The sequence below is a fragment of the Hippopotamus amphibius genome, chromosome 5 (assembly GCF_030028045.1).
Source record: "Hippopotamus amphibius kiboko isolate mHipAmp2 chromosome 5, mHipAmp2.hap2, whole genome shotgun sequence".
NCBI lineage: Eukaryota > Metazoa > Chordata > Mammalia > Artiodactyla > Hippopotamidae > Hippopotamus > Hippopotamus amphibius.
The window spans coordinates 167,263,395-167,287,678 of NC_080190.1; the positions used below are offsets into that span (position 1 = coordinate 167,263,395).

At 47.6% G+C, this 24,284-nt stretch overlaps 1 protein-coding gene across 2 annotated transcripts in view; it reads right to left on the bottom strand.

Annotated features, from left to right (window-relative positions):
- The window catches only part of ZFAT (zinc finger and AT-hook domain containing), a 174,830-nt gene that overhangs the window by 72,527 nt on the left and 78,019 nt on the right, over positions 1 to 24,284 (bottom strand). For both annotated transcript variants that reach the window (XM_057737087.1, XM_057737088.1), the window contains 5 exons: positions 22,731 to 24,118; positions 21,677 to 21,909; positions 12,731 to 12,818; positions 10,613 to 10,762; positions 8,797 to 8,970 (listed from right to left, as the gene is read on the bottom strand). In XM_057737087.1, coding sequence (XP_057593070.1) covers positions 8,797 to 8,970; positions 10,613 to 10,762; positions 12,731 to 12,818; positions 21,677 to 21,909; positions 22,731 to 24,118 — 2,033 coding nt within the window. The remainder of the gene's footprint in view (positions 1 to 8,796; positions 8,971 to 10,612; positions 10,763 to 12,730; positions 12,819 to 21,676; positions 21,910 to 22,730; positions 24,119 to 24,284) is intronic.

Sequence of the window (24,284 nt, forward strand, 5' to 3'; positions counted from 1 at the left end):
CTGTGAGCAGCAACAAAGCCCCAAGGCAGCCAATAAATTAATTAATTAATTTTAAAAAAAGATGCGGCATATATATACATACACACACTAGAGTATCACTTGGCCACGAGAGCGGACGATACCCTCCATTTCTAACAACATGGATGGATCCTGAGCACATGATACTGAGTGAGATTAAGTCAGAGAAAATAATGTTGTATGTCAAATAAAATCAATAAGATTTAAAAATACATAATCGTCACAAGAAAGAAATTTTTACTAGATGATGGATGTTAACTAAATGTATTGGGTAGTCACTTCACAATATATACATATATCAAACCATTATGTTGTTCATCTTAAGCTAATACAACATTACATATGAACTATATTTCAATAAAACTGGAAAAAATACAAAAAAGGAAACAGACAGCACCTGCTGGCTTCCTTTGTTCCTTACTACAACCTCATCTGCTTGACAAGTTTCCCTGAGGACGGTTCCAGCTGCTTAGCCACTTTAAATAGAGTTCTATATAAAACCAGGGGCCAATGGAATGGCAGAAAAATCTTACATTGTCGGAAGAAAATAAAACTAACCCTCTGTTTTCTGGCATTTGGATTCCATCAGAACACAGAGAAAGACAGTGGTGGAAAAATTCTGCTTTAAGGCAACATATTTGAAATATCTGCTAAATCAAATAATTCCTGCCAAATCAATCTCCATGTGTACCTCAAACTTGAAGGAATGCTAACATATTTAAAGAAAGAAATCTGCATAAATATAAACTGTTACTGGTAATAATATCTGGAGGCGTAAAAGTGAAAATGACTTCTTATGACTGTTTATCCAGTCTCACTGAAAAAGGTGGTATTTTGCATCAGCAAATTTTTCAGAAAACTGCCTTTACCCTTTTCAACACTGATACTCTTTAAATATTAACTCTCGCACTGTGTCCTCCTAATGAAGGAATATTTGAGAGAAGAGTAATTTGATCTTTCCTAAATGCCACAGATGACGTAGATTAATCACTACAAACATCCATCTGTACACTGTGTCGAGAGTGGCTGAGAACACGAGAATCCTGTCTACTAACGGAGCAGGTACCCGTACCCAGCGCTTAGCGTGAACCAACGCACTGCATGTGAACCCAGTGAACCTCCCACAACCCCACTGCGCTAAGCTGATAATGCCCTCCCCACCCCCCAAAATACCCAGGTCCTAATCCCCAGAACCTGTAAACGTTACCTTATAGGCAAAAGGGATTTTGCAGACATGCTCAAGTTAAAGATCTTGAGATAGGAGGGGAGCCTGGATTATCCCGGTGCGCCCAATGAAATCACAAGGGTCCTTATGAGAGAGAGGCAGGAGGGTCGGACTCCGAGAGACGTGATGACAGAAGTGGGGGTGGGGGGGGTGAGAGCTATGGTGCTGGCTTTGAGGTGACGTAGGGGCTCCTAAGCCAAAGGATATAGGCAGCCTGTAGACGCCAGAGAGGTTAAAGAAACAGATTCTCCCCGGGGCCTCCAGGAGAAAGGCAGCCCTGCTGACACCTTGATTTTAGACTTCTGACCTCCAGAGCTGTCACGTAATAAATCTGTGTTGTTTTAAGCCACTAAATTTGTGGTAGTTTGTTACAGCACTCATAGAAAAGGAACACATCCCTATACACAGGAAACTTCATCACCCCCACATTACAAATAGGGATGGCGGAGCACCTGTTCAAGGTCATTCAGGCAGGAAGTAGTTCTGACTTGGGACTGCCCCTGAGAGCCCAGGGTTTTACCCACTCTGCCGCACTGCCTCTCCACATAGCCTGGTACATGGGGATCTGCCGCCTCAAGTGAGAAAAGCACCCTGCAGGAAGCACAACAGGCATTTTGCAGCAGGCGTTCTGCAAAGCACACATCTTCACAGTTCTGGCATCTGCAGTAATTTGTACAATGGCAACTCAGAACAGAAATAGCTACAGCAATAAAAAGGCAGTTTAAGAAGTCTCTGTACTTTAACAGCTGAACTTGAAGCAACTGCAGCTTAGGGACGGATGATTCTCTGTAGTTAGTACATCAGTTTTGACACAAGGAGGAATAGATCAGCACTGGATGGGGAAAGAAGCAGGAGGCACGGCTCCGTAAAAGACCAGGAACGAGCACAGCAGCAGAACTGGATGAAATTAGAGGCGCTGTGCTAGGTATCTGCCGCTGAGATCCCCTTACCCAGGTGAGGTTGTAGGTAACCGAGCCTTATTCAACAGTTAATCTGTATATTAGTCTGAGCTAACTGTTCAGTAAGCTCTACAGTTCATTTTATAGTATGAGCTCAGTTATTTTTTTTATTAGAGTATAATTGCTTTACAACGTGTGTTAGTTTCTTCTGTATAACAAAGTGAATCAGCTATATGTGTACGTACATCCCCTCCCTCTTGGATCTCTCTCCCACCCCACCCCCATCCCACCTACCTAGGTCATCACAGAGCACCAAGCTAAGCTCCCTGTGCTATACAGCAGGTTTCCACTAGCTAGCTATTCTACACATGGTGGCGTATTTATGTCAAACCTAACCTCCCAATTCGTCCCACCCTCTCCTTCGGCCCCCGCCCGCCCCCCCACCCACTCCGACCCCCCCCCAACCACATGTCCATTCTTTACCTCTGCATCTCTATTCCTTTCCTGCAAATAGGTTCATCTGTACCATTTTTCTAGATTCCACATACATGCGCCAATATTATGGTTTATAAAAACCTCAGAAAAAGACCTTCAGGTAGCCCCAGACAGGGTGCACACAGAAAATGGGACTCTTGGGTCCTGAAGTCAGCCCTCCCCTCTCTTGCCCGCTTCCCAGACAACAGCCCGAGAAGATAAGCCACGGAAACTTACTGTGTTCATGCCGTTGCTCCACTCCCAATCCCTGACCCTCAACCTTTTCTCCAGGAGTAAGTTGGAGGAAGGATTAACGAGATAAGGATGCTTCAGAGAGACCAGTCTCACTGAAGCCTAGTAAATGAACTTGGTAAGATCAACCATCTGGTACCTGAGCAGGTACCATTTTCTTTTAACTTCTAGGTTCTGGAGTGTATGTTTATAGAAGTAAAAAGCCTATGGATAAGTGGGGCTGCTCTATCCTAGAGTGATTATGTTTTTCAGAGGAAAGAGGAGATTAAAAAACTCCATACTTATATCTCCTAGAATATTTCAATGTGTAGCCATGGGATCTCTTATTATTAACTGAAGAAACAAGGGGAAAAGTTTCCTCCACTTGGACCTAATTTCCATATTCAACTCTCTACTTGTCCAATTACTACACACACAAGAGTACCTGAAGCTTGGATAATTCCTCTTTGTAAATTTCACCAGAAAACTTCTTATCTCCAGTGTATGAAGGCAGGTTGGATTGGGGGAAGGAAGCGACCCAAAGGAATTAGCAGTGAACTTCAAAGAGCTTCTTTATTTCATAATTAGAGGATTCTTGTTTGATTACATAACATAAAGGCACTGCACCATTTAACCTCCCCCATCTGCTCTGGGTGGGCAGAATCATGTATAAACCTCTAGACCACACATCGTGTGTCTAGACCTTCTTTAAAGTCAAAAGCAGGGAGATGTGTTACCAGCACAATTTCTGCGTTAAATTCTTGCACCCATTGGCATACATGCAAAGGGTTTAATCCGGCCCTTTATAGATCAATATCTCTCTTTGTACATATCAACTGGCAAACCTTTTTAACAGAAACTTTCACCCATTTTGGCCTATCTCTTCTAAGGCACAGTAATGAGCTCCTTTGGGAAACAGGAATGAATAAACAGGGATAGATCACTTTAAAGAAGCGAATACAAGTGAAAAATTAGATTCGCAAGCAGGTAAAGGAGAGGGTAATTACTCAATTCCTTTTTACTTCATTAAAAGTTACCCAAGAAGGTTCATTTAACAGTGAGCTCCTCTATCGTATTTTAAGATATCTAATTCACAAGCATTTCACTTAATAGGACTATCCAGGAGATGAGATGGGGAAAAGAATTGGTACTTTCTGAGTGCTATTACATCCCTCCACTTTATGTAAGGCACTTTACATTTTTCTTCACTCATTCAATCAACAAAAATTTACTGAACACCTACTACAAGTCAGGCACTGTTTTAGGGGCTGGGGATACAAAACAAAACCAACAGAGGAAGTCAAAAATCCCTGCTTAAGGAGTTTACAGTCTAGTGGAAGACACAGCAAATCATGAAAATACATATACTGCACATTAGAAAAAGATAGATCTAAGAAGAAACGGTAAGGAACATGGGAGAAAGTATGACGTTATTAGTGGGAGAGTCCAGTGGTAGAGACAAAAAACAAAAACAAAATGACAAAGAAGGAAACTACATAGTACACTAGAGAAAGATAAGCCAAGAAGAAAAACATAAACACCAGGGAGTTTGGATGATGTGCTGGGGTGCTGAGATTTTACACACTCACAGCAGCCAAGGAAAGCACTCTTGAGAGAAGGACTCTTGAGTAGGACCTGAAGGCCATGAGGAATTTTCCATTCAGGCAGCTGGGGGAAGGAACACGCCAGGTAGGGGGAGGGCAAGTACCCTAAGATGGGCATGTATCTGGCAGGTCCGAGGAGCATGGAGGAGACCGATCCATCTGGAGAGGTGAGAATCAGGGGAGAGCAATATGCCTGAGGGCAGAGACAGAGGGGGGGCTGGGAGGGGCAGACAGGTCATAGTTAGGATTCTGGCGGTCACTCTGACTCATGCTTCAGCAGGACTAACTGTGGGGACAGGACAGAAGCAGGGAGAGCAGCGAGGAGGGCACTGCAAGAACAGAAGCAAGAGGGGACAGTGGCCAAGCCGTGAGGATGCCCAGAAGTGGCAGAATTCTGAATCGTGTCGAGGGGACAACACACAGGAATCGCTAAAGGACCATTTGTGGGGTGAGAGCAAGACACTCAGAGTGACTCCAAGCACCTAAAAAGGAGCTGCGCTTACTGAGACGGGGCAGAGCAGAGGTCAGCAAACTACGGCCAGTGGACCGAATCCAGCCCGCTTCCTGTTTCATAACAGCTGGGATGGCTTTTACATGTTTCAAGGTTTGTGAAAGCAAACTAACTAAAACAAAGAAGAACATGCAGCAGAAGCTCTTGTGGCACTCAAAACCTAAAACATGCACTGTGTCTTTACAGAGTTTGGTGGCCCATGGACCACAGGAAATGCACATGCTACGTCTGAGGGGTCTTCCAGACACAGGTGCAGATGCTGAAGGGGCAGCGGCTGATGTAGAGCTAAAGCCTGGGGGGAGGGCGGGGCTGGAAATGGAAGTTTGGAAGCCTTCATGTAAATGGTGTATAAAGCCAAGAGGAAGAGAGGCTCACCCAGGGTGAGGGTGCAGAAGGAAGAGACCTCGGATTGTGCCCTGCAGCCTTGCGAGATACAGAGATCAGAGCTGAGGCACCAGGAAAGGGGACTGCGGGGCAGCCAGGAGAGCAGGGAGAAGCCCAGGTGAGGAGGGGTGCATCGCCTGCCGTTTCATCCTCACACCCACTAGGCAAGGCGTAAAATCACCCCCACCTCACTGAGGAGGAGCCTGAGGCTCAGAAAAGTCATTGGACCGGGGTCACCCTACCAGGCAGTGGTGGGCAAGACTCAAGCCTCCCCAGCTCTGCCTACTCCACGTAACTTCTCTGTGGAACAACCTACTGAATTATTACTGATGCAACAACTGCACTGAAAACCAAACAATCTCAGGCAGGCTCTAAAGCCACGCTAGCTTCTAAATAAAGAGCGAACTCTAGGTTACAGGCTGGGAGCCCCATCAAGGCAGCCAGGCTCCTAGTATGAGCACACGTCCCCGAGGAAGTCAAAGCAAGTTTCAGACACTGTCAAACAACTCATGAGGCCATCCAGTTTATCCAAAGAAATAATAATTATATGAGAAAAGCTAAAACATCTACAAAAAAAAGGAATAATACATATGTGCATAATATTATAGTTAATAAAACAGTATCTTACAAAACAATGTAACATAACAAAGAACATCGAAACAAACCAAAATCTCAGAATACACCCAACATCTTGAGAAATTCTGGCACTTCAAAAAAAAAGGAAAGGACTGATTTCTCAGTAAATATGCTGAGTCAACTGACAACTGTTGAGAAACAAAGTAAGACTCCTACGACAGGCCTTGCACCAAAATAAATGTCAAGAATATTAAATTTCATAAATGTTATAAACCCACAAAATAAAACTTAAAGAAAATACAAAGGAATTTCCCCCTAAAATGGGGAAGGTTTCTTTTAACATAGAGAAATTATGGAGGAAAAAACATAAAGGAAAAGACTGAGAAATTTAAATAGACTAGTTATTTAGCATCTATATATATAAAAAGATACACCAAAAATGTAGAAGCAAATGATAAGTTGGAGGGAAATATTTACACAATATAACAAACCACTGAGATACAAAGAGCCTTCAGAAATCAACAAAATAAAATGTGTGTACTACCAAAAAATGGGTAAGAGATGTAACTAAAGTTTTTTCAAAGCTTTTTTAAAATTGAAAAGGAAAAGAATAGCCTACAGTTACAGAACAGGTCATCAAGGGAGTTGACCAGCTGCTCTGCAACCCTGGACTGCACTCACCAGGCTGGCCTGTGAGGAGGCAAGACACTACAGCAAGTGTCAAAAGAGACACACGAAGGAGTCCCAGCAGCCCTGGGAAGAAGCGGTCACCCCAAAGTTAGACCAGAGAAAACAATATTGCACCACACATTTCCACATCCATAGCACTCCTTTCTCTTGCCTCCTAGAATCACAGAGCATCAAGGCTAAAGAGACTGGAGAAATGCTAGGGTCTCCCGTCCTTATTCTGCAGCATAACAAGACTGGGGCCCAATAGGGAAGAAGCTGGCCCACAAGGCTGCCCCAGCCCACGGTCCTCCTCAGGGTCACACCCAATGGCTGATGCTCTTCTTCCCAGACTGGAGAGTGTTTGAAAATAAGACATGACTTTACAATTACCTCATCCTCCCAAAAATGTCAGAAAAAAAAAAAAAAAAAGGAGAAACAACGCAAATGTCCTGCTTTGTTAAGAAAATGTTTTCTAAAGACTTTCGGGAAGGTTGTGTTACTGCTTTGACTCCACACACATCTTTGTCCATCTGAACTTCCCTTCCTGCTGAAGAGCTCAGGGAAGCAAGTGAAGTGACAGGCGGGACAGGCTCAGTGTCCCTGGGATGCCTGCTGTGATACCACTACTCACACAGACCCCACCCCTGCACCACCCAGGACCGCCTGTCCACGATCTCCAATCAGACGTGTGACCCATCTTCTCAAAGCCTTTAGGTACCGAGCCCAGACCTCTGAGCCGGGCATGAGGCCACAGTGCCCTTCCCAGCCCTCCAGACCTGCCCCCACAGCCCAGTGGACACACCAGTCCTCCCGGGCTCTGGGGACAGCTGCTTCTCATACCTGGCACTGTATCACTAGGGATTTCAGCTAATAATGTGCTACCACGTCAAGAAATATCAGTGAGGCTTATTGCTGGCGGAGGTGTAAGAATTCAGGAAAAATCACAGGACTTAACACTTTCATTACTCAGGAACGACTGCTGCACTGTCACTGTATTTTTAATTGTTTTGATTATGGATTTTTAAATTTACAGCACATGGCATAAGTCTGCAGAGCAGGGCTCTGGCTGAGCCTCAGGCAAGCCCTCATCCTTCGTTCTGGCGCATCCCAGCTAAGCACTGGGCTTCTCCCGAGCCCCTCGAGCTCCCTGACAGTACAAAGGACGAGATCCCCCAGAACGGTCTTAACATAAAGGCAGAACCTAACAGCTGGATCATCCTCTCTGCTCTGAAATACCTGTTGAAATCACTTAAGTTTTAATAGTGGACTCCAATTTTTGTATATCGTGCTAAAAAGTAATTTCTTGGTACAATTTATTAATTTCATTACATGGAATATTGACAAGACCCTCACACAATTGGGTTTTAAAGGAAAATTTTAAATGTTATAGGTCTTTTATGGTTTAGCTACCTATCTGCCTAAAACAATTTTGCGATTTTGCCTTTTTTTCTCTATTTGGCCCCTCTTGGGGTGACTTTCCTGGTCACTGAGACGCACACCCTCCTCCCCAGAGCTCCTTCCATCACAGCACCCACCTTCCCCACAGGCCGCTAGCTCCTCTTCCTCCCACTGGACTAGAAACTCCTTAAAGGCAGGAACTGTTGCTTATTGACCCTGGACCCCAGGCAGGGCCGGCACATAGGAAGAACTAGGTCAACGGCTCTTAGTGAATGAATGAAACTAGAAATCCACTTCCATGTACTTTATCAAGGTCAAACCTGCCCGAATGCTGTTTGTATTTCAGACTGAGTCCCATTTTGGACTGAATACAGAAACCCTGAGGTAGCTTGGATGATAAGAGCAGCCACTTGAAGCCTCAAGTCAGGTGTGGTCACAGCCACCCCTCAAGATCATCACACTCAGGCGGGGACAGAGGGCTGAACAGGACTGAAACTTTCAGATCAAGGCCTCTTGAAGGTGCCTTACTCCCTAAAGAAGTGCCCCTCCACGTCCACCCCTGACAAGTGCACACGCGCGCGTGCGCGCACACACACACAGACACACACACGGTGGCCACAGCTCCAGCCCTGAGCGTCAGGCAGTGGGGAAGCAGGTGCGGTCACTCTGCCTCCTTCCAAACGGAAATTCCAAAGACACCGGCTCCTTCCTGCTCCAGGCACGGCCACGGTTTCTGTTGGACTTGGAATGTCAGCGTCAAACCATACTTTCTGGGGGAAAAAACTCCCTGTGGAGTCCCTCACTCACCGTCAGCAGTGTGAAGGAGCTTGTGACTTTTCAGTGTCCCTTTTGACTTGAATTTCTTGCCACACATGTCACACAGGTGGGTCTTCTCAGTGCTGTGACGATTCATATGGGCCTTGAGGTTGCTCTTGCTGCGAGTCGCGTACTCACACAGAGAGCATTTGAAAGGCTTCACACCTATCGGAGGAGAAAAAATAGATACACTCATGTATTCATTTACACATGTGTGTGTGTGTGAAGGAACATACATGTATATACATCTACACACACATCTCCTTGTCCATTCTGAACAAAGCAGTGCACTTGCTGGTTCCTAAACACACCGCACACTTCCCCAGGCCACGCCCCTATCTGTGCTCTTCCAACTAGGATGCCCTTTCCCCCTGGGCCTGCAGGAGATAGTCCTTGCCTCCCTACCGATGCCGTCGAATCCCACCTGTTCCTACTGCTGCACTGTTCACAGCACTTTACAGTGAGCAGCTTACACCCCCTCTCCCCACAGTCTGGAATCTCTGAGGCGCAGACTCTGAGCATTTGGAGCAGCAGACGTTCTTTCAAGTGAATTGAGTTAAACTGACAAAAAATTAACCAAGGGCCTTGGCAGAAGTCACTGGGATCAGGCACGCAGAATCACGTGAGAGCACGTTTCAGTTCACAAACAAGCAGAGCTTTACAACACTAGTCACTGCTGTTGGGTTAATGGCTCGACTATGGGGACATCTTACCATTTGGCTACTCCTCCTTTGTTCCACAAACATCTATGAGGACCTACTTTGTAGTGAACACCAAGGGTTGATCTGAAGGTAAGAAGCCCTGGCCCAGCCTTCACTGCCCAGAGGGAACGGACCAGCAAAGAGCTGTTACCACCCAGTGTGACGTGCTGATGGGGCAGGGGGCTGTGTCTGCACCTGAACAGGGGGTATGACAGACACATTTCAGTGAGGTAGCATGGCCACCCCTTCACTGAGACCTTGAGTTGAGGAGGCCCAGGCTTTAATGAGGCTGCAGGATGTGCCCGGCAAACAGACAGAGGCGCGTGCGTGCTGGTCAATGAGAAAGCATCTCCTAGCCTTGACTTTGGTCTCTGCTCCTTCTGCCGTGTCCAGGTTCCCACTCCATCAGCTACTGTTCTCTTTACTGAACTGCTGGTTTGATCCCATACTGTAGAAAATACTTAATCTTTCCCCCTGTGGAGCCGTCCTGTCTTCCTGCCACAGCACCGCGGGTTCCTAACTCACAGACAGGCTCTCCCCAGCCCAGGACTCCGCGCCTCATTGCCGGGAGAGCCGTGTCCTCTCCCAGGGTGGGGGGGAATCACAGCCCCGCTGTCCCTAACAGCACCCTGACATCCAGCTGCCCGGCGCCCCTGAGCGTGGCCACACCTCCCTTCCCAGGTGAGCACCCCAAGACACAGTGTACCGCCCTCCTCCCCCTGCTCATCTCCACCCAGCTCTCCCCGCCTGCCTGAATCAGAGGACTCTGCCGTCGTCCATGACCCCAGCACCTCCTGCACACCTACCACCACCAGCGCACGGGGCCAGCCACCAGAGTTACCCCTGTGACCAGGCCAGTGCAGTTCCCGCTCTCCTGACACTCGCTTTCACAGGCGCCGTAGTGATGTAACTACAGCTCCCACCAGAGCCGTGAAGCCTGCACACCTCTGCTCACCGCAGCTGCAGCTGAGCAATGCTTTACATCTGGCTGATGGACACACTTCTCAGGACACGAAAGAAATTCTAACCAGAGGGGAGGCAGAGACGCAGCTCCCGCCTAAAGAACTCCTGAAGGAAGCACAAAACCACAGAGGGGCTCCACTCACCTTCATGAGCCCAGATGTGACGCTGAAGGTCTGAGCCGTTCTTCATGAAATAGAAATCACAATACGGGCACTTCATGGCTCTCTTTCCAATGAGCCCTTTCAGCTGGACCCTCCTCCCGAGAACCTCGGAGATGGTGCTCATGGAAACCTCTAGAAGAAAAGCAGGGTGATAACCAGAAGCAGCCAAAGAACTTCAGCTCAAGTTAGATGTAAACGAGCCTCGTGACAGAAGCTGACCCTCCGGTCAGTCCCGGCCCCTCTGAGGCGGCAAGTTAAGGTGTGCCTCATGGCTTCGTGCCACAGGACTTCTGCCGAAAAAGTTAAACCAGAATCTAAGCACGTCTCAGATCTAAGTTTCAGCTGACACAAAACATGAGGGATGGAGAAACAGCATCACAAGGCAACAGTCGGACAAATGCAGAACGTGAAACCGCTCAGGAAAAGAGACCCAGTTTCCCCAACAAATCAACATCATGGGGAAAGAAGCAGGGGTGGGGGTGTCCTATAGAACACAAGAAACCGAGGTGACTAACAACTTGATTCAGACAAAGCAGCTGTAAGAAAGTCTGTGTCAACTGCGGAAACTGTAAATGGACTAATACTCACTGATAATAAGAAACTATTTTAATGGAGATGTGTTCGTCACGTTCCTAAAAAGTCCTCATTAGTTGCAGAGGCAGTCTAAAGTTTTTTTATGGGGAAATTACATCATGTCGGGATTTACTCTAGAATATTTGAGAAAAAAAACTGTGTGTTGCAGGGGGGGTCACTTCATGACACGAGTCTGAGCAAGTACAAGTAATTGTGGAGGCTGAGCTCTGGGTGTTTGGGTGCTCCTTACACTATTCTGCGTGTTTTGTGTACATCTGAAGTTTTCCATAATAAAAAGTTTAAAATAATAAGCAAAAATTAAAGGGGTCAGGGGAGGATCCCTGGCCCACACTGGACACAGGTTACCCAGGATACGGGTTACACGGGAAGGACAGAACTGGGCAGTCAGAGAATCACATAACCCATGTGTCCCCACACGGACGAAGGCCTCAGGGCTCCCCAATCCCAGAAAAACATGAGCACTAGCGCACTTCCGCTACTTCTTTATTTTTCTCCATTGTGATTTTTAATCAGTGGGTCACTTCCCCAACATGAGGAGCAGACACAAAGTAAAGAGAAAGAGAAAGGGGACATGGACTTAGCTGCTCTGTTCCCGATTTACACACACACCACACACGTCTGCACTCAGGGCCCCACACAACGTGGCACCGGGAGTCTGGGGACAAAGTGCTAACAATGGCGGCCCTGCCTTGAGGCTCCTGGGAAGCAGGAGAGGACCAATGCCGAGAGTACACAGGTGAGCGCACTATGACAGGTGGCATCGTAGGGGGCCACCGAGGCCTCCCCAACGTGGCTCTGAAGGAGGACGTGGAGAATACACAGGAATTAACTGGGCAGAACCAAGGAGCTGGGTCACAGGCGATGAGAACGAAAGTGACAAGCGTGGTGCCCAGGCAGCTGGGGAGCTGAGGACACCAAAGGTGACTGTCACTCCAACTCGCTGGACTCCTTGGCCTGGGAGGGAGCCTACACCCCTCGTAAACCATCATTTGGTTCAGGAGCTTATGAAAGGGGCCAAGGGAATAGAATCTATGTCGGGTATGCACTGGGTAAGTGACCCGCCTAAAGGCAGTTACGGGTTAATATTTAAAGGGGAGGGGAGCACAGGGAAGTCTACCCAATACTCTGTAATGGCCTATGTGAGAAAAGAATTAAAAAAAAAAAAAGAGTGGTTATATGTAAATGTATACCTGAGTCACTTTGCTGTACACCTGAAACTAACACAACATTGTAAATCAATTATGTGCCAATAAAAATTTAAAAAAATAAAAGGCGGGATCATAAGACTGGGGCAGACATATCTGAAGACCAGATAAAGCGACAAAATGAAGCACATAATTACATAAACTCCTGAGCTTTTAAATAGAGAGCATTCTTTCCCTTGAATTTACTCTATCTGCATCCCTCTTTTATTTTCATCTAACACAGCTGATACGTAACGCTGTGTCTTAAAATAAACATAAGCATTTTAAAATCAATCTCCCACTCTAAGATGCATAACCTTACCGGGATGGTTGGTCTTGATATGTGACTTTATCAATCGATCTTCTGAAAAAGACTTTTCACACACAGGACAAGAATAACTCCTTTTGTCCTTAACAGAAAGAGAGCACAATCAATGGACTGTCTCATTCAAACTCAGGTTCTGTGGAAAAATACCACCACCGCCGCCGCCACCATCAAAGCTAGACGCACAGCACACCTTTCCCAGCGCCTGGCATGCAGCCTGCAGCTGGCCCCACACAGCCCGGAGAACTCGAGGGCAGCGGGGCGATGGCCTCGCCTCCATTTCAGGAGGGAGGGACGTCCCTTAGAGACGATGGTCCTGTGGAGGTGGCCGGGCCAGCAGAGGGCAGGGATCAGCCCTGAGGTCTACCATGCAGACCAGGGCTACCCCATGACCCGCTGCACATTCTGCCCTCCAGTGCTCAAGGCGTGTGTGCGTGGGGGTCTCATGTAAGTTATCTTGTTGAGACTCATGACCACTCCTGAAGGATAGGCATTACTAGGCTGTTATAGATTAAGAAACCAATACGAAGGGCGATGAGCCCCAGGTCTACGAGGAAGAGCCAGCGTCGGAACCCGAGGGTGTGGACGCCCACCCAGGCTCTGACCAGTCCAAGGCCACGTCCCCCAGGCTGCAGACAGGAAGTTCACTCTGCGCGGTGGCTGACTTATCAACCCGCCTACCCGCGGTGCCACGTTCTCAACTAGGGAGAAGCTTTTGTGAGTGATCACGCCATTGCTCATCTGCCTTTCCTCTCAGAGCTTGCTTTCATACCATTTCACATGACAGTTTTTCAGAGGGTGGGTGTTATGGATTAAATTCTGCCCCCCACAAATTCATGTGTTGAAGTCCTAACCCCCAGTACCTCAGAATGCAACTTTATTTGGAAATACGGTCATTACAGATGTAATTAATGAAGATGAGGTCACAGGCCCTAATCCAATATGACTAGTGTCCTTATAAAGAGCGGAAATTTGGACAGAGACCTGCAAGAGGGAGAATGCCATGTCTTCATGGGAGAAAGAAAATACCCAAACTCAGCCCAAGAAAAGAAAATTACAAGCCAGTATCTCTCAAGAACATAGATGCAAACAGCCTCAACAACGTATTAGCACATAAAACACAAAATGTTTAAAAAGAACTACACTCCACAACCAAGTGGGATTTATCCCAGGTACAAGGTTGATTCAACATTCTAAAATCAATTAATATAATCCATCACAACAACAGGCTAAGAAATAAAAATCACATGATAATATCAATAGAGGTAGAAAAATGATTTGGCAAAATTCAATACCTATTCATGACAAACAATCTCAGTAAACCAGGAATAGAGGGGAAGTTCCTCAACCTGATAAAGAATATCTACAAACAATCTATAACTAACATTATACTTAATGGTGAGAAACCAGAACCTTTCCCACTAAGATCAGAAACAAGGCAAGGATGTCCGCTCACAGCGCTCCTTTTCAACATCACACCTGAATCTTAGCTAATGCAACAAGACAAGAGAAGGAAATAGAAGATATAGAGATTGAGAAAGAAGAAATTAAAACTGTCTTTGTTTGCAGATGACATGGTCACCTGTATAGAAATTCTAAAAGAACAGACAAAAACACTCCTGGAACTAACAGGCGATTATGGAAAGTTACAGGGTATAAGGTTAATATACAAAAGTCAATTGTTTTCCTATATGCCAGCAACGAACAACTGGAATTTGAAATTAAAAACACAATACTATTTACATTAGCATGCAAAAAATGAAATGTTTAGGTATAAATCTAACAAAATATGTACAAGATCTATACGAGGAAAACTTCAAAACTGATGAAAAGAATCAAAGAACTAAATAAATGGAGAGCTATTCCATGTTCAAGGATAGCTCAAGGCATCAGTTCTTGCCAATTTGATCTACAGATTCAATGCAATCTCAATCAAAACCTCAGGAAGTTATTTTGTGGGTACTGACAAACCAATTATAAAGTTTATATGGAGAGGCAAAAGACCCAGAAGCCAATACAAAATACTGGAGGAGAAGAACAAAGTTGGAGGACTGACATTACTCAACTTCTAGACTTACTATAAAGTTACAGTGATGAGGAGAATGTGATATTGGTGAAATAATAGACAGATCAAATGGAACAGAACAGAGTTCAGAAATAGACTCTCTTAAATAGTCAATTGATCTCTGACACACAAGCAAATGCTACACAATGGATCAAAAATAGTTATCTCAACAAATGATGCTGAAACTTGAGAGCCACATGCAAAAAATAATAATAATAATATTAAACCTAGATAAAAACCTTACACCCTTTCACAAATATTAACTCATAATGGATCACAGGTCTAAATGCAAAATGCAAAACTATGGAACTCCTAGCACACATAGGAGAAAACCTGGATGACCTGAAGTATGGTAATGATTTCTTGGATATAACACCAAAGGCATTATCCATGAAAAAAAAAGAATTGATAAACTGGACTCCATTAAAATTAAAAATTTCTGCTCTGTGAAAGACACTGTCAAGAGAATGAAAAAACAAGCGACAGAATGAAAGAAAATATTTTCAAAAGATACATCTGATAAAATAGGCCTAAGACGTGAACAGACACTCCACCAAAGAGGATATACAAATGGCAAGTAAGCATATGAAAAGATGTTCCACATCATATGTCATCAGAGAAATACAACTCAAAACAACAAGATCCCATTACATACCTATAGAGTGGTCCACATCTAGAACACTGACAACACCGAGCGCTGGTGAGGACGTGGAGCAATGGAAACTCTCATTTGTTGCTGGTGGGGACGCAAAATGGTGCAGCCATTTCGGAAGACAGTTTGGCAGTTTCTCCCAAAACTAAAATACTCTTTACCATATGATCTAACAATTGCACTCCTTGGTATTTACCCTAATGAACTGAAAACTTACGTCCACACGAAAACCTACACAGCTTTATTCATAACTGCCAAAACTGAGAAGCAAGCAAGACGTCCTTCGGTATATGAACGGACAAATTGTGGTATATCCAAACAACAGACCGTTATCCCGCACGAAGAAGAAATGAGCTATCAAGCCACGAAAAGATGCAGAAGAAACTTAAATGCACCTTACTAAGAGAAAAAAGCCAATCTGAAAAGGCTACATATTACATGATTCCAACTATAATACATTCTGAGAATGGCAGGATGGTGGAGACAGTAGAGGGACCCATGGTAGCCAGGGAGGAGTGGGGAGAGAGGGGTGAACAGGTGGAGCTAGGCGGACTTTTAGGGGAGTGAAACTACTCTGTATGATACTGTAATGAGGGATACACATCACTAAACATTGGTCCAAATTCCAAAACTGTGCAGCACCAAGAGTGGACCCTCATGTAAACTATGGATTCTGGGTGCTACTCATGTGTCAATGTAGCTTCATCAACTGCAACAGAGGTAGCACTAAGGTGTGGGATGTCAAGAGCTGGGGAGGTTGTGCACGTGTGCGGACAGGGGATACATGGGGAAACCTCTGTATTTTCTGCTCAGTTTCGCAGTGGCCAATGCCACCGACTTCTGCACAGGCTACATCACAGGATGCAGGCTTGACAGTGTACTCCCGTCACTGTCCTTCTATGCCCTTGACCTTCCAGGTCACCCCATCACTCCCAGCGCCTGCACACGGGAACTCGTGCTCACACGGCCTTTTGAAAGACGCCCCAGGCGCAGCACACATCCTGGAGGAGGCCTGTCACCACCCCCAGTTGCTCCAGTGTCCTCATCATCAGAGCTGATGGAGGCATTCAGAAGGGCTTTGAAGGAGTTTACAGTGATCTCTCCTGAGCCCTTGCTATTTGATTTTTTTTTCTTTTAATCTCTGATAGTCTGAAAGCAATTTATCTTAGAGCTTATCAGGGCCCCTCATTTCTTGATGCCTTTGAAGATTGTCAGAAGGACGCAGGCAGTGGGAAAGGGTGATGGGAGAAGTGTGCACTCTAAGGACTCGTTTATTTCTTTTTCAAAAACCTCAGTTCCCGACCGGAGATGAAAACCCAAACTGACACAGCAAACTTGAAAAGCACAGTGGTGAAGAGTTCTCGGTAGAGGAGGAGAGTGAGAGCTCCACGCGGTAATGACGGTAAAAGAGCCCAGCCCTCAGAGTTTGTTTGCTCTGATGGGAACAGCCTTCAAAGCCACACAGGACTCTTTGAAAGAAAGGAGGCGCAGCAGGAGGCAGCAGCCATGGGGTCGGGGGTGGGCGTGCAGGAGCAGCTCCGGGACTGAAGCCTCGAGCCCGGCTCACAGCTCTGGGCGAACCCCGCCTTGGCCTACGCCTCTGTGGCAGGTGCCTCGGCCCCCAAAGCCACAGAGTGATTCTCAAGCCTGAAACTAGCAGTGGGTGGAAGATACGAAATCTGTCCCCAACCCTGCCACCAAGTGTATTAACTATCATATAAGTAAACCTATAAAGTATCTGACATCAGGTTAAAAAAAATAAGGTGGGAGATTCCACTCTGAACAATTTCTGAGGCATAAAAAGGCCATGATTCCAACATCTGCTGACCTCTGTGGACTCACTCATTCACTCCTCAAACCTTCCGGGGCCCCTGTGTTATGCTGAGCACTGCAGTGGGGACAGAGGTGGGAGATACCGGTCCTGCCCGCAGGGGGCTCATGAGCTGGTGAGAACTGCCAGCACGCAGTGGCCACTACGCATCATGGGACATGGAGAAAGTGTGACAAAGGCTGGAAAAGTGACACTTAAACTGTGGCTAATTTAACAAGTTAGAAAAGAGCCAGAAACGTGCTCCATTTGGGATTTCAACCCCAGGCTCTTCCTGCCCACTGAAAGCAGCTCTGCTCTGCCAGGCTGTGCCCCTCACTTCCTGCCCTCGGGCTTGCTAACAGCAGCTGTTGTATACCTAGGAAGCTCCGGGAGCCCAAGGTCCCCAGCACTATGGACAGATGCCCAAACATGGCAGCACAGAAACAGACAGTCTGTGATCACGGAAGAAAAGACCATACTCTCGTCACTCTTGGGAAGGAAAAACCTCATATCCATTCACGTTAGTTCAATAACATTTTGCTCTACTTAAAAAAAACAAAAAAAAAAACAGATAGATCCAGTTATTTCCAGAAAGATATTGCAAGTAGCTGCCTCTACTTCTCTGTGTGGTATTAGCAATATATTATTTTAGTTTACTTCCAGCAAGTACATGTTAAGATTTTATAAAGACGCTTACCTTTATAGCCAAATACAGACTACACACTTCCCAAAGACAGGCAGTAAGTTTAAACGTTTGCTGAAAGGCCACCACACCCTGGATAGAAGCACCACCACCACCACCACCGTTATTACTCCTCCTCCTGCTGCAACTACCAACAAGGAACAGTAGTGTCGACCGGCACCCCCTCATGCCTGGACCTGTGCTGGGTCCCTCACAGACATCATCTCACCAACTTCCCACAGCAACCCTGGAGGTGGGGACCGTCACCCCACTTTACAGATGAGGGGTCGGAGAGGTCAGCTGGTGAAGCCACACCACTTACAAGTGGCGGAGTCAGAACACAAGACCAAAATGCGCCCGCTCCTCCCAAGCAGGGGCTTGTAACTGCCACAGCGCCCTGAGCGTACGGTGCCTGTGAGGTCTTCTGAGAAGGAAACACAAGCCGGAAACAAAGGGGACAGACTGACATATCCTGACCATCAGCTTGACTTCCTGCTATTTCAAAGATCTGTATCAGGACGAACTTACTTAAATAACGTTCCCGGGTCCCCCCACAAACTGTGGTGGAGGTCTGAGTCAGGAATCTCATTCATAACAATTACCCTCAAGTAATTCTGATTCAGGAGGTTATAAATTACATCATCAGGGTCAATGACCTACAAACTTATTTAATGGGACCTACACAGGAGGTCACCCATTTGACACTGTCACCCAGAACACACGTGCACACACACTGGCACATAAACACACTGAAACACGGGACCAAAGGTCTCAGAAAACAATACCTGTTACCTTGTTATGGGTAAACAGTGCTGAGAGTGTCTATTTCATTCTATTTCATTTCATTTTTAAGATAAACTAGTTGTAATCCACTAAACTAATTTCACAACCCTATAATGGATGATGACCTGGGGGCTGAAAAAACACTAACCTGGGTGTTCTATACCTATTTTCTAGTGTAACCCTCACAATCCTGAGAGGTCGGAGACAGTACCACATCTTCATTTTACAGATGAGAAAACTGAGGCTCAGGAAAGCTAAGCTGTTTGCTCAAGATCACAGAGGTGGATATAAGCTCTCAACTCTAACATGCTAGAACCCAAAGTCCCCCTTTTATTCTACGAAAACCATATTTTCTTAAGTCTCCCTTTCACAAAGTTTGCACAAGTGGTTTGCTCCAGAAAATCACTGACTAACGCCTTTGACCAGGTCCCCACATTCCCTTGATGCCAATACACCCTTGGCTCTAAGTCACACCATCTGGTTACTAACAGGAGGGAGGAGGAGGTGGGAAGAAGCTACATTAAACATACACATACCTTCCAGTCATTAGGTGCACCTTTAGCTAAGAAACAGTTGTTGAGAGGCACAGAAACAGGCACTCAGCCAAACTACCCTGGAGTCCTAATACAAGCAGAATGGACATGACTACAGGCTCTCAGCCAAACTACCCCAGAGTCCTAATACAACCAGAATGCACATGACTACAGGCTCGTTTTGGGAGGGAGAGAGGGGGATGGATTGCATTTTAAAATTCCTCAGTTCTTCCAGTGCATGGGAATCTGTGTTGCAGAGAGCTAAGTGTTGGATGGAATATGAGAGCCCAATCAGACTTGCAGCACCCCGGCCCCATCTCTCTGGGTCACAGGCAAGGAACTCAAAGCCCACACTGATGGGGGGACTGGCCCCAGGCCAGAACAGCACTGGGCTCCCAGCCAGCGAGACCACTCCCCGCCCCACCCCCGACCTTCTAAGGCCTCTCAGGCACCTTCACATCACAAAGCTCATTCATGCTCTCTCCTTGGAGCCTCCCCGCCACCCTGAGAAAGGGGGGTGCTGTAGTCACACCACTTGTGTATATATTTTATGATTCCTTTTACATGAAATGTCCAGAATGGGCAAATGCATAGAGACAGAAGGTAGCTGGGCCACTGCCTAGGTCGCAGGGAGGGAAGTAAGCCATGACAGATAATGGGAGGTCCTTCCACCATGTCAACATCTCCTTGGTGCCTGCAACTTCATCACAGGAATAACTGACAGGCTCTCAGGACAAATGTAGTCTAAACTCAAAATTGTGGAACCTATTTTCATAAATAATGCTACCCTCCTACATCAGCAATACAGCCCACCTGCCTCAGGGAAAACGCTTAGTCATCCAATACCCCAAGGTAAATATGAAAGGCTTCCCCTGGGCGTGTGCTGCCTGCTCGGCTGGGAAATCCTCTGGATTTCATAAGTGTTTCTGGTGAAGTCTCAGTAATGATTTCTGCCACTTTAGTTTTCCCTGCTCAAGAGAACATGGAAACAATACCAACTTAACCACAATCCTGTAACTAAATAGGAATATCACACCTTCATGTGTCACACACACACACAGAGAGAGAGAGAGAGGAGGGAGAACAGGAATTAAGAGGTCCCAGGTGACACACAACAGCTGCTACAGTCAACTACACAAGCACTGAGCCAAGTTCTTTATCTAGAGCACTCCATTTTAACCTCCCAATAACGCAGGAGACCCATGTACACACACAGGGAGATACACGTGTGTACATGTGTATTATGTGTCTAGGGCCGTGTGCAGTACAGGTATATACATGTGTGTGCACATATGGGTGTGTATAATGCATGTCTGGATATGTGGATATGTCTGTGCATATATGTGTATATGTACGTGGGTGTGTATTTGTGTGTATGAAGCAGACATACTTTTTAATATATATTTTACACAGAAGGCTACTGAGTCTCAGAAAGGACAAGTGACTTGTCCAGAGTCACACATCCTGTGCCAACACTGGAGACAATACCTGAATCCAGGTATCCAACCCCAAAGCGCGTGCTCCTACCTACCCACCAAACCCAAAACACCCTGACTTCACCCATGGTAACAAACTGCAGGAGAGTTAGTTATCTTCAGGCCAGAACACAGAGGCAGCGCATCAAGTTTCTGAAGCCTCATTTGGCACAGTCTATGGCCTAGAAGGGAATGCAGTTAAAGCAGAACCACACCTGGGGCCAGGTGCGCCTCCTTTAGAACCTGGAGACTCTTGAATCACTCTCGGGTGTCAGCCTCTCAAGTCAGAGTAGCATCTGCTAAAATAAACATCCACTCATTGTGTTACATGCTCACCCACCAAAGAATTAAACACATTTTACCACCATGAATATTAAGCAGCACCTTGAATTAATGCATCACCTTTTCCTAAAGTGCTTTACAGACATTCTTCCGCAGAGTTTCCAACCAATAACACAATAATACGACAACAGTGGTCATTAATGTTTACTGTGCTCTCACTATGACCCGAACTCCGTGCCTAGTGCTCGACAGGAAGGTCGAACTCACTTCTCCAGAGCTTTCAGTGGCAGCTGATCAGCATCACTGTCCCTGTCATTGACGGTTCTTTAAAACATCATTTAAGAAACCCTTGCTTTATTTCTATTCTGCAGATCTTTCTTCTGTAGACGTTCCCCAAATGCTGAAAAATCTGCACAGAAAGCAAATTTGTCCAATGTAATCTTTTTTCCAACGTATGTGAGACTCTCCCTGTGACAGGAACCCTGGGATGCAGGCCTTTGTAAAGTGAGGAGCCTGTTCTGTGAGAAGGACCTCTCCGTTTTCCAGGGTGGATGCCCACACCCTGGGCTCACAGGGAGCAGGGACACCTCCGTAGGCATCACTGCGAGGAAGCAGGGAGCACCCAGGGGAGACGGGGCTGCCGCTCAGGCGTGCTACTTACCAGCTCAGTGTGAACTTTAAGATGTGCCTGCAGCTTATATTTATCTGGAGTCGAGTAGTCACAGCCGTCAGTGGGACACTTCAGCAAGATGTTACTGTGTTTCTGAATTACATGGCGTTTAAGGCAGTTTTTGGTGATGGAAGAATAATGACACTGGGAGCAATAATACAGATGTTCCCGGGTGTGGGTGCGGACATGCATGTCAAAATGCACTTGGTACCAAAAAAGTTTGCCTAAAAAAATATTTTCACATGAGAACAAGGAAGTTTCTTTTATCCTGAATTTGATTTTTTTTAATTAGTATTATTTTTTAACTACTATATTTCTCTCCCTTTCATGCTTGTCCGGGTCACCCTTCACATTTTGCACCACATCTCTGGCTGGAAATGACTTTTCAAAGGTGGCAGATGGCAAATATTAAGGGTGCTACTTCTGCACGACGTCAGAGCCGGGAGAGGAGGAAACGACTGTTTATCGAGGACCAAGCATGGTGCCAAGTACCTTTATGCACATGCGTGAGATCAAAGAGGCTCTAAACTCTGCTGACACCTGGGCCACCTATGACCTGTCCTACCAGCTCTTCAGGAGACCCAGAGGCCTCGCTTTCACTGCGAGCTGGGAGGGTTGCACTCCTACTGTCCCTACAAAGAGCAGCAGCCACTTTTGTGATTTCTCCCTGCTCATCTAGGACATGGCCACGACTTAAAGCTGGACTTTAAGCTTGTCACGTGCCAGAAGAAAGGGGCTTCTTGGCTAAAGTTCTGGCAGAGGCCGTGGGATAAACCTCCACCTGCTCGCCTGACCGAGCCAGCGCGGTTAGCTGTCGCACCATCCTGGCTGCCTTCACAGGCTTCCCGTGCTAACCTGCACCACGGTGCACACTACTATCTACCAATGACGGCCCGCTCACTTAGAAGGTGTTCTTTGCAAAGAGACACGAGCTCAACTCAAACACAAGGTGACCCACAGACAGGCGGGGACGCAAGGGGCTGCTGGGAAGAGAGCCCCCCCCCCCCATCCCGGACCCAGCCGCGTGCCGCGGTACCCTCCTTACCACAGTATTCGCACTCCAGGTCCCCGTACACCTTCCGGATCCTCTCGCACAGGCCTGTGTTCATGCGCCTCTTCTGTAAGCTGTTCAGGATCTTCATGAACGCAGTGATGCCAGCCCGGTGCTCGGGGGCGGGCGGGCAAGAGTCAGGCTGGCACAGGGCCGCAGCCCTCCCACCCGCTCCTGGAGGTGGGCCTGAGGCCTCGGCTGGGTTTGACCGGAGACCCCTGCTGGGATCTGGACCGTCGGATGGGAGGGCAGCCACTTTCTGCCCCTCGGCCGGGGGGCTCTGGGTGCCCTGGGCCTCCGGGTTTGCTTGGGCGCCTTTGGCCTTGGTCAGCAGTGGCGCGAAGTCCTGGTCCTGAGTCGGGGCGGCGCCTCCCTGCTGGGCGTCCACGTTCTTCTCCGGAGCAGCCAGAGCCTCGGCAGAGGCGCCGTCGCTCTTCACCGGGAGCTCGTGGCAGGGTGCCGGGGTGGCGCTGCCGGCCTGGGCCGCGGCGGAGCGCACCGGCGGGGCGGGCACCTCCGCGGGGGCCTCGGAGCCCTCCTCGGGCCGCGCGTCCCCAGGGCCGGCGGCCTCCTTGGGCGCGTTCACCCCCTGGAACACAAACTCCTCCTCCGCCAGCTGCAGCTGTCCACCCAGGGCCTCCTGCTGGATGTCCCCGCCGGGCTCCAGGAGGCAGAAGCTCTGGTTGATGGAGCTGGTGAAGACCACGGTCTCCTGGGCAGCCCGGTGTGCCTCCCTGATGTGGGCGCGCAGGCGGATGGAGCTGACGAACTTCTTGAGGCAGAGAGCGCAGACGTACACGAACGGGTGCTTCCGGACGTGCAGCTCCAGCGCCTGGTACTTGGTGGCCCCGTGGCCGCAGAGCTCGCAGGCGAAGGGCCACTTGTCGCCGTGGACCAGCATGTGGCGGTCGCGGTCCAGCTCGTTCTTGAACTTGCGCTCGCAGATGTGGCAGTCGTAGAGCAGCTGCCGCTTGCCTTCCCTCGTCATCAGGCAGAGCGCGTCCAGGGCCTCCTGGACCTTCTTGTCCTGCGGGTCGTGCGCGTCGCGGATGTGCTTGATGAGGTTCTTGACGTCGGAGTACTTCTTCTTGCAGAAGCGGCAGTGCTGCTTGATCTTCTTGTGCACCCGCTCCACGTGCACCTTGAGGTGGCCCTTGCTCAGGCACGTGAAGGAGCAGCAGTCGCAGGCGAACTTCTCGCCCGTGTGCTTGCGCAGGTGCACGTTGAGGTTGGCCTTGATGGCGCTGGCGTAGCTGCACTGCGAGCACTTGTACGGCTTCTCGTTGGTGTGGATCCGCAGGTGGGCCTGCAGCGAGTGCTTGAACTTGAAGACCTTGTTGCAGTACTCACAGGTGAAGATCTTGAGCTGGGTGGGCCCGAGCCTAAGAACAGAGGGCAGCACCGTTACCGGGGGAGACCCTGCACCTTCCTGACGACCCCTACTTCCTTCCAGGTGCCGAGCACCGAAGGCTTAAAAGTGGGCTAAAGGGGGCTGAGGATGGATGGATGCATGCATTCACCCACCAACAGACCAGAAGACCTCGTGCA